The sequence below is a fragment of the Quercus suber genome, unplaced genomic scaffold (assembly GCF_002906115.3).
Source record: "Quercus suber isolate HL8 unplaced genomic scaffold, Cork oak 2.0 scaffold_31, whole genome shotgun sequence".
NCBI lineage: Eukaryota > Viridiplantae > Streptophyta > Magnoliopsida > Fagales > Fagaceae > Quercus > Quercus suber.
In genome coordinates, this window is record NW_027069496.1 from 679115 (window position 1) to 690723 (window position 11609).

General features: G+C 38.7%; 1 protein-coding gene across 1 annotated transcript; it reads right to left on the reverse strand.

Annotated features, from left to right (window-relative positions):
* Nucleotides 1-2706: 2706 nt before the first annotated feature.
* On the reverse strand, nucleotides 2707-3390 carry LOC136066328 (uncharacterized). The gene has a single exon (XM_065770462.1). The coding sequence runs from the start codon at nucleotides 3388-3390 to the stop codon at nucleotides 2707-2709; it is 684 nt and encodes a 227-aa protein (XP_065626534.1).
* Between the last annotated feature and the right edge of the window lie 8219 nt (nucleotides 3391-11609).

Sequence of the window (11609 nt, forward strand, 5' to 3'; positions counted from 1 at the left end):
ACAACTTTTTATCCTCGGACAATCAAAACCAAGGAGATTTTCTTCATATCTTTTTAGCTTCTGACTTGTCCTCAGGCAGTATGTCCTTCTCAAGGAACAACAGTATAGGATCCATCCAACTATGCGCCAAACTGATTTGGTGGACCTGAAGCAGGTCCTTCGTCATTGGAGAAAGTACGTTTAAGTCTTCAACCATTATCACCGGGGTAAGTTTTGCACCGAGGAGGTAGCAAGGTAGCCAAAGAGTCCGCATGAGCATTTCCACTTTTAGGGACATGGAATAATTCAAAAAACTCAAAATTTACTTGCATACGCCTAACCTGGCTTAAGTACTCTTGCATTCTGGTGTCCCGAGCTTTCGACTCCCCTCTAACCTGGCCCACAACCAGTCTTGAATCCGAGAACATCGCCACTGTTTTTCCACCCAGTTTCTTGACCATCGCCATCCCCATTAATAACGCTTCATACTCTAACTCGTTGTTAGTAGCTGAGAATCCCAACCTTATAGACTTTTCAATGATGACCTCTTTAAGAGATACCACAACCAACCCCACTCCTGACCCCCGCTGGTTTGCTGCTCCATCCACATATACTTTCCAAGGTGAGGCATGTTATGCGGAGATAAGGCCAATTGATTTTTCATCCATGCCGTGTTGACTTGCTTCTATTTCTTCAAGGCCTTCAGCAAATTCGGCCACTAGGTCGGTGAGAATCTGACCTTTCATGGAGGTACGATACATATACCTAATATCAAAAGCCCCAAAAATTGTGCCCCACTTGGCAATCCTGCCAGTGTAGTCTACACTCCGAAGTATTGATTTGAGCGAATACTGAATTAAGATGACCATATTGTGTGCTTGGAAATAATGAGGAAGTTTCCTTATAGCGTGCACCACTGCCAAAATGGCTTTTTCTAATGGCAAATAACGCACTTCGGCCTCATGAAGCGACTTGCTCATGTAGTAGACTGGCCGTTGTATGCCATTATCTACTCGTATCAAAACAAAACTGATCGCATAAGTGGTTATTGCCAAGTAGAAAAAAAGGACCTCATCCACCTCAAGACTAGACATAATGGGTGGCCGAGATAGATACTCTTTAAGCTGTTGAAATGCCAGAGCACACTCCTCGGTCCATTCGAATCCTTTTCACTTGTAGAGCAAAAGGAAGAAAGGTCTGCACCTATCTGCTGACCTGGATATGAATTTATTCAAAACAGTAGTCATCCCAGTCAACCTCTGGACCTCCTTGGGATTCTGAGGTGGTTGTAAGCTATTTATGGCTCTAATTTGATCGGGGTTCACTTCAATTCCGCGATGAGTCACCATGTAGCCCAAAAACTTTCCTGAACTTACTCCAAATGAACATTTGGATGGATTTAGTCGCAGCTTATGCTTCCTTAAGATCTCAAAAACACTTGTGAGGTCTGTCACATGCTCGGACACCATCTTACTCTTCACAACCATATCATCAATATAAATCTCGACACCCCTGCCCAACTGTGGCTCAAACATTTTCGTCATCATCCGTTGATAAGTAGACCCCGCATTCTTTAAGCCAAAGGGCATTACCTTGTAGTGATAGTTTCCCGTAGGAGTGAGGAAATCCATTTTTTCTTGATCGTCTGATGCCAGTGGGATCTGATTATAGCCTTGAAAGGCGTCTAAAAAGCTCATCTGACGATGGCCTACCGTCACGACCACCAACTGGTCAATACGAGGCAAGGGAAAAAGATTTTTGGGCAAGCTTTATTAAGATCGGAGAAGTCCACACATACACGCCACTTGCCATTCTTCTTTTTCACTATGACCGTATTGGCTAACCACTGGGGATAAAACACCTCCTTGATAGCCCCTGTCTGCTTAAGCTATGCCACCTCATCTCTAATAGCTTCGACATGCACTCTGGTTGGGCGCCGAGGTGGCTATTTCTTCGGAGTAACAGAGGGGTTAACATTCAAATGATGACAAATGAAGTTTGAATCCACCCCTAGGGCTTCGTAAGCATTCCATGCAAATACATCAATGTTTCTTCTAAGGAACTCAATCAATTGTTCCTTCTCCAACAAAGGCAATTTTGCCCCAACCTGAAAGAACTTATCCGGATCATCCCCAACATTCACCCTTTCCAAATTTTCACACTCCGCCTCACCGACAGGTGCGCTGAAGAGGGTCGCCGGAGTCTTTGATTGCTATAAATCATTCTCTACAGTGGCCGAAGTATCTGTCTCTAGCCGACGTTGAATAGCCGTTATCAAGTACTGCCTAGCCATAGATTGGTTTTCCAATATTTCTGATACCTAGCCTCTTGAGGGATATTTCACCTTTTGATGAAGTGTGGAAGAGACGGCTCCCAAGGTATGCAGCTAAGGCCTACCCAAAATAGCCGTATATGGTGAGAAAGCATCCACCACGATGAAGTCCACCTCCACTACCTCCGAGCCAGCCTGGACGGGTAATCTTATCAGGCCCATCAGAATGACTCCGCCTCACCGACAGGTGCGCTGAAAAGGGTCGCCGGAGTCTTTGATTGCTATAAATCATTCTCCGCAGTGGCTGAAGTATCTATCTCTAGCCGACGTTGAATAGCTGTTATCAAGCACTCCCTAGCCATAGATTGGTTTTCCAATATTTCTGATACCTAGCCTCTTGAGGGATATTTCACCTTTTGATGAAGTGTGGAAGAGATGGCTCCCAAGGTATGCAGCTAAGGCTTACCCAAAATAGCCGTATATGGTGAGAAAGCATCCACCACGATGAAGTCCACTTCCACTACCTCCGAGCCAGCCTGGACGGGTAATCTTATCAGGCCCATCAGAATGACTGATCTACCTTCAAAGCTCACCAAAGGGGAATTGTAGGCTGTCAAATCCTGGAGTGTCAAATTTAGCCCCTTATAAAGATCAGGGTACATAACCTCGACTACGCTTCCTTCGTCAACTATCACTCTCCTCAAATCATACCCCCCAATCCTGAGTGTAACCACCAAAGCATCATCATGCGGTTGAATGGTTCCTGCCTTATCTTCGTCTGAAAATCCCAACACCAATGGAGTGCTTGTTTTGACCTTCTTTAACATCGAACTGGAGCCCTCATCCATGCAATGGGACACCAACATTACCCTGGAAGGGCAAGACCTGGTTCTTCCTGGGGCTACAAATATAACATTTATAATGCCTAAGGGGGGTCCTGAAGAAGCATCTCCCCGATATGTCAAACCTGCCTGGCTTCCCCGGCCACTAGAGTGATGCAAAAGTGGGGTCAATCTCCCTTCTCGAACCAATTGATCCAAATGGTCCCACAAATTTCTACAATCTTCGGTAGTATGTCCATGATCCTGGTGATATTGGCAGTAAAGGCTTGGGTTACATTTTGCAGGATCCCCTACCATCTTAATGGGCTATCTGAAGAATGGCTTGTTTTTTATCTTCTCCAGAACCCGTTATACTGGGTCTCGGAACACGGCATTAACCACCTGGGAATTAGCAGATCCTGGTTGCCTTCCAAAGTCCTTCCGAGGTCGATTATTATTGTACCGGTCCGACCTGAAATCCCTCATCTCTTGAGGGATTACCTTGGCCTTTCCTCTGCCCTGTATCTGATCCTCCTCTACTCTTCTATACTTATCAATCCGATCCATAAGCTGGCGCACATTGGTAACAGGCTTACCCGTCAAAGATTTCCTCAGACCATGCTCGGATGGAAGGCCAGCCTTAAAAGTATTAATAGCCACGTCATCATAGGCTCCATCTACTTCGTTGAACATTTCCCAGTATCTATCAGAATAGGCCCTCAGGGTTTCCCCCTCCTACATAGACATGAATAATAACGATCCCAAAGGCTGAGGAACCCTCCTGCAGGTGATAAAGCAGGCACCAAAAGCTTGGGTGAGCTTCTCAAATGAGTCAATGGAATTTGCTCTCAAACCATTAAACCATCTTATTGCCACTGGACCTAGGCTAGATGTGAAGACCTTACACATTAACGACCATTCTTTGACTGAAATGACTAACATGTTCCACTGGATCTATTCGACCATTATAAATGGTGAACGTTGGCTGATGGAATCGCCGAGGAATATTTGCATCCTCAATGCGTCGCGTGAAGGGCAATTTAGAGACTTGACTCAACGCCTTGTTCAGGGCGTCATTCCCTAAACCCTTGCATGGCGGACTCTTATATTCTCGTTTACGGTGGTACTCCTCATCATAGGAAAAGGATTCACTGGGTGTACTTCTTGACCTTTGTCTATAACTGGTGTCATCTGACTCCTCATAGGACTGCTTGGAGTTATGAGCCATGTGCCTTCGTCGCTCGTGCCTCAATTCTCTTTTCAATCTGTTAATCTCGTGTTGCATGTCCCTATCATTCTTTACATGGGAAATATGGCTTTTCCCTTGAGAGTGACTTCTATCAGTATAGGTTGTTCGCACGCATCCCTCACGACCCCCTCTTCGTTCAAGGATCACTAACGGATTACCATGTTGAGACCCCTTAAACTCTACCTAATGTGGATTAACATTCATCTGCTGTGGGCCCACTACTGGCTGCTGCATTGCTCCCCCTTCCATCACAACCGCTACACTTGCCTTTCCCTACAAATAGATCAAGTTCTCCCCATAGATGGCGCCAATTGTAGAGACTCAAATTGGAATGGACCCAGAATAGGAATGGGTTTCTAACCCATTAAGCCCAAATAATGAATTTATAGAGCATAGGTGCAAGAACTAGTTCTACTACATAGGAAAAAGTATCATAATAACGGAGCCTAGAAGATTCAAGGTCAACCAGCCGAGAAAATACTATCCTTGGCCTTTTCTTTTAGGAATTTCTGTGATTTCTCCTTTGTTCCTTGGGGTTCTAATCTTTTTTTTTTTCCTCCTCCTTTCTTCCTTTTCTTCTCCTTTTCTTTTCCCTTCTATATTACAACCCTCATCTCCTTTTCACCATACACGTGCAAGTGAACTTCGAGGAACTCCTTCCTATCCCATCTAACACCTCCCAGAACCTTCAATCAGCAACCATAAAGCTGCCTGATTACTGTTCAGGTATCACCGCCACATTAATACAGCCAGAGAGTTAGTTGGGAAGCATTTAATGTGGAGGCAGCAGCTTTAGAATATATTTGCTATTTCTCCCTGCTCCTCTTTTGCTTTGTATTCATTTTTCAGTTCTAATATAACTTTACGGAGTACCCTGAATAGTAAGATAGTTACATCTACCTCGGATCATGGTATCCGAGATGGGTCTCATCCTCGGACGCGTTTTGGGCCATTACATATAATTTCCATCTCTTCTTCTTGTACTATTCCCACAATATCTTTCTTTAACCATCCTCGGATAGATGAACGTCCTCGGACTGGGTCGTTGGGCCATAAGCCCATTTCCTACAATTTCAACATTACCTTTTTGGATAACCGGCCCCACAAAAACCATAACATTTTCCTTACTAAGATGATTTAGTCTAAGTGTATACCAAAGATTTTGAAAAGAGGCACTTCTTTCTCTCAAAAATGCGGGTGGAGGTTGATGTCTAAATTAAATTTAAAATTCATTTAATGTGTGTGTTAACTCACCAATAATATAATAAAAAAACGAAAATATATTTTTTCTAAGTATATATATGTATGTAAAATTCTAATTTTCAATTTTTCACCAAACTCAAAATTGATCAAATTAACAAGCAAGAATCATGTTTATGATGTGTCCCCACAAAAACCCAATGATCAATTGCACAAAATAGAGCTTGAATCAATCAAAATCCCAATATGCAAAGTCCAAAATCTCCCTTAATGCATGGATTTATGCATGAAAACATGAAAATAAAATCAAAAGGAAGGGCAAAAGAGTCTTACCGGCTTGAGGAAGAGAAACTTTGCAAAAACTTCGGAGGAAAACGACAAAAATCTGAAATATTTGGCTTGCCTCGTCGGAGAGAGAAGAAAAAGTTTGAAAAAGTTTGAATAGTGTTTGAAAAAGTCAGATCTGATCTTTTAAAAAGCTTCTCCACGATTTTCAATCGATCGAAAATTACATTCGATCGATCGAATGAGCCAGTCATTTTGAAACAAACTAGAGCACTTTTTCGATTGATCGAAAAACAATTGGATCGATCGAAATGGGCAGAGACTCACTAAATTTTGAGAAAAAAAAATAGTTTTGTAAAACACAAACCTAATTTTGAAAAACAACTCCTCAAAGCATTAAACAAAGAAGGCAAAATGCATGAGTATGAGATGGAATGCTTTTTCAAAAACCCAAATTTTTAAACCCAAATTTTGTCAAAAACAAGTTTCAATCATTCTCCCATTGAATTTCCTCAAGCAACAAAAACGTTGTGCACAAATCTCAAGATATTTTCAAACTTGGTTGGTCAGACCAAAAACACACACACTAGCATGTACAGTGTTTAACAAAGAGTAACTTGTGTAGTGTGTGATACTAGCAAAAACTTGAGATACATGTGAGGTGATATGTGAATAGCAATCAAACAAAAGTCTACACAATTCATCACATAGAATTTAAAAGAGACTATCACCTAAAGAGTTACATCCTATAACTCCCACATCTCCTAGAACAAAAGCTTGCAATCATGTAAGTTTCTTGCATTTTTACCTCTTATTTGTATGAAATGGCATTCAGCCTAATAGTACACACTGGTTTGAATTAAGTGAATTGGCATCAAGCCTAATAGTACACACCAGTTTTAATTTAATTGAGGCTACACCTTATGTTCTTTTTGTGCATGTGCTCACACTTTCTCGAGCACACATTCTTATGATATGCACTAAGGTGTTCATGATTGGCTAGTGAACAGTGGTGAGATGGTTATTTATGCATTTCTCAAAAGAATCAAGTCCGACAGTCAAATAACATATGACTTCATGATTAAGACAAAGTGATTAAAAACCACACACATCTTTTCCACACAACATGCACTACAAAGTTTCAACTAGTCAAGTGCAATGAATAAGTTCATCAAAGTTAAACAAGGTACACAAGACATGACATGTGTAAAAAGATAGACCAACCTTATTTTTCAAAAATCAAGAAAATTGTGTCAAACATAATTTTTGCTTTCTCCTTTTCCTTTTTTTTTTTTATTTTTTTTTTATTTTATAAAGAGAAAACAAATAAATCCTAGAATGAAATGCATGAATGTAATGCAATGCAAATCCTAGAAACAAAACAAAAGAAACACAAAACCAAAGAACAATGGTCAAAAGGAATGAGCAATGAAGCACAAGGACCATGTCAGAAGACTCAATTAGGTCAAGTTTTTGCATCAAAACCTTTTAGATGCATCACGAGCATTGGAGTTCTTATTCACATTCGAGTGATTTCCAACTCCAGGATTGGAATAAAGGTTCAAACGCCTTTACCAATTCACCAATAAGTGCCATAGGATCTTATGCTTGAGACACAGACACTTTTGGTTTGTTTGCTCTCTTAGCAGCTTGAAGCTTATAACAGTTAGGACGAATGTGTCCAGACTTACCCAAAAATGACAAATCCAAGCAGGTTTACCATGCATCTTGTCCTTAGAAAGGTAGGTTTAGTTTCTCTCAAATCAACCCTAATCTTCTTAGGAGGTGAAACTTCTACTGGTTTGACTACCTCACTCACAGGTGGTTTGACAGTTTCACTCGACAACTTACTCACAGAGGGTTCAGAAGAAGATGAAGGAACAAAATTCGTGGAATGTGGTGCAGAGTCAAAGATGCTTTCAACATAACCTAACCCAGATTTATCAGAAGGATACTTTTGAACATTCAGCATGTGATCAAGTTTAGAACTAGCAGATCTAGCAACAAGATAAATCATGTTCCAAAGTTTTAACTTTATCAAGCAAAAGCATGTTCTCAGATTTAACATTGTTTAAAAGATCATTAGCATCAAACAGTTTAACAAGCAAATTTTTCTTTTCAAGCTCAAAGATTCAATTTTCTTTCAGGCCAAGTTCTACATTCATAGCATCCCTTGCAGCAATTTTGCAAAGTTTATTGTAGGCCTCTTGAAGATCTGCATCCTCAGAGAGTTCCCCATCAAAGGGTTCTACTCAGCAGATATGCTTTCATTGACTATAGCAGTAGCCGTGAAAGCAATGAAGTTTCCATCCTCGTCACCACCGGACTCATCATCAGAAATCTCATTATCACTAAGGGTTATAACCATAGATTTACCCTTAGTCCTCAAGAATGTAGGACATTCAGATTTCACATGACCATACCCTTGACAGCCAAAACACTGAGGACCCAAGGAGTTATTTGAAGATTGACCAACTTTTTCTTTAGGTTTTTCAAAGTTATTAACCTTAGTGGGATCATTCTTCCTAAAATTTCTAGGTTCAGCAATGTAAGTACCTCTTGCCTTTCTATTGATATTCCTAAGAAAGTTCTTAAAGTTTTTGGCAAGATAGGCAATCTCTGTAGCAGAGAGCTCATCATCAAATCCACCACCATCAACATTATCAACTGACTTAAGAGCCATTGATTTGGATTTGTTCACTTTAGGTAGATCAGACTCATAGGATTGAAGAGATCCTACAAGCTCATCAACAGGGATGGAGTCCACATCCTTGCTTTCAGTGATGCAGTCACTTTGGGTCTAAAGTCTTCAGTTAAAGATCTAAGAATCTTCCTAACAATTTTAGGTTGATCATAGACTTCACCCAAATTAAAAGCAGAATTGACAATATCATTTAATTTAGCATAGAATTCATCAAAAGATTCATCACCAGACATTCTAATGCTTTCAAATCTAGAAGTCAATTGTTGCAATTTATTGATCTTAACTGCCTTTGTGTTCATACACAGTTTGGAGGATTTTCCAAGCAATATGAGCAATCTCAACATTAGAGATCCTCTTAAATTCCTCCATGGAAACTGCGTTGAAGATGGCATTCATAACTTTGCTATTGAAGCCAGCTGCTTCTTTTTCAGAAGTTTGCCACTCACTCACAGGAATTCCAGACTCTCTCATAAATGGATTTCAGGAATGCTTTCATCCTTACTTTTCAATAAGCATAGTTGTTCCCATCAAATGAGGAGGAACAAACAGAGAGTGTCCATGCTCCATGACAACAGGGGTCAAGGATCACTAGAGATCAAGAAATCTCCAACAAAAGAGCTACCAAGCTCTGATACCACTTGAACGGTTTTAGACCCCTTAAACAACCAGATTGGTTAGCCTAGATTAATTAGTCAAGTTGTTACTTAGTCAAATTATGCAATTCTAGGTTAAAGAATCAAATAATCATATCAAAATAATAAAGCTGCGGAATAATAAAAGACACAATGATATGATCACCTAAGAAATCAACGGTAAAAACCTGGGAGGATTTGACCTAGCTATCCTCAAGGTAAACCTGAATCCACTATGCGAAAGAATCGAAGTTCATACAGAAGGACTACAAGCTCCTCGCTTGACTTCCTAATGCTACCCACCAGTAGAACTTACTGACACGACCACGTGCAAGCTCCAAATCCACGGACTCCTTCTTTCTTGGATTCTTCAATCAGCTACAAGCACCCACGCTTGATATTCTTTAAACTTCAATGGTAGCAACCAAGTTGATCATCAAGATATTGATACTATCTCTAACTTGAAAACCCTAAGCTTTGTGTAAAGGAAAGCTCCTCTAGATCTCACAAGAGATTTACACAAAACAGCAATGTATGAGCAACAATACAATTGGAGCAACACTAAAAAACGTGGCTAGGGTTTAGTTTATATACCTAGGGTAAAAACATAAAACCCTAAACGTTTAATGAAGTAGGGCTGAGTTGAAAATTCTGCAGAATAATCAACTTGTGCGATTTTCGATCGATCGAGTCTATTCTTCGATCGATCGAGCCAGGCCGAAAGTCCCAAGTACTTCTGCAGCCACTCGATTCCAACTTTACAATAATAAACCAACTTTGAGCAAGCCTAAACAAGACTAAATACATTATTTTAATCATGGTTTGCCAACATTACAAATTAGAGTTCTAAATACATAAAATTCTAAGACCTTAAAACCTAACACCGTCACATATAGTCATATATAGATAGCTCAGCTTGTGTTTCCCATTCATGAACTTGCAATTCTGTCTCAAATTTCTTTCATTTCTTAAAAAGTAATATTACCAAACAATTTATTACAACAAACTTATTATATAATTTTTTTAATAAAAAAATAAACCTTACTATTACAGTAAACATAACTAAAAACTTTTTAAAAAGTAACTTAAAAATATAACATTAAGCACTTCATAGTTCACATTGAAATTCATACATTTGATAATGTCAATTTGTGTTTTACTTTTGTTGTCAATTTTAGTTTGTCTATAGGTAATTCACGTTATTTTTGGGGCAATTGGGTTTTTTGTCTGCAGGTAATTCATATTATTTTTTGGGCAATTGGGTTTTTTTGGACCAAATTTGTGCTTTAATTTGATTTTGTTATTATCCAAACGTTATTGTAATTATTCTAGGGTATCTGGGCAAAAGGGATAGAATAGAACATATATTTTTGGATTTCATGGGCCAATTTATAATTTTTTCGGGGGGAGGGGGCCAAGATTGCATATTTTGGGGCAAATTGAAATTTTTTCTGTATACACACATACTAAGAATTTTTTTAAAAAAAGCCCCCCCCCCCCCAAAAAAACCTCGGGCTAGGTGCTCCTTGCTTGTATTGTACAAGAAGCGAATAAAAAACGACAAAAGTTTAGTATAGATCTCATTGGCAGACCATTAAAGTTTGTTATAAACTTAATCTTGTTTTCTTTCATAATTTAGTATAGATTTGTGTTGTTTGATTTTCATCACTATCTCGACTAAACTTCAATGACTAAAATTGTTTATAAGTTACAACTGCACACTCTTAGCCGATGATCATTCTACAAATATAAACGTTTGTGGGTGTAGAGGGTAAAAATCAGGATTTAAGTTTCAAGANATTATATGGTTATGGTTTGAGAAACATTTTTTTTTTTTTTTTTTTTTTGAGAATCAGTCATTAAATATGCTTAGATATGATTTTTATTATTATTTTGTATACCATATAGAATCAATCATTAAATATGCTTAGACATGTTTCTCAAAAAATATAAAGTTAGAAATGACTTTGTTATTATTTTGTATACCATACATGAATTACACACCACTTTACTTTTTGACTTGGTAGCCAAAGAGATATTCAATGGTGATATGTTGTTACACATATGTGATTAATATGGTTAAACATATACAATTTTATCAAATAAAAAGCATTCAAAATGATAATCTTCGCATGATTACATGCTAATTATAGTTAAAAAATATATCATAATTAATATTTTTTTAAGATTAAGAAAACAATTTGTTATGCTATGACAATCAACAAAAATCAAGGACTTGCCAAGTCTAGTTTTCAGCCATGGCCAATTGCATGAAGGACTAAAGATTTTAATATAGAACACTTACAAACAAGAACAAGGATACACTGAAAATGTAGTGTACAAAGAGGTATTCAACAATCTCCCAAATGTAAAACAACTTCTAACATTTTTTTTCTCGTTAATATTATTGCAGCTAATAATATTACAAATTCACTATATACAAAATTCAGATAAAAACAATTTGATA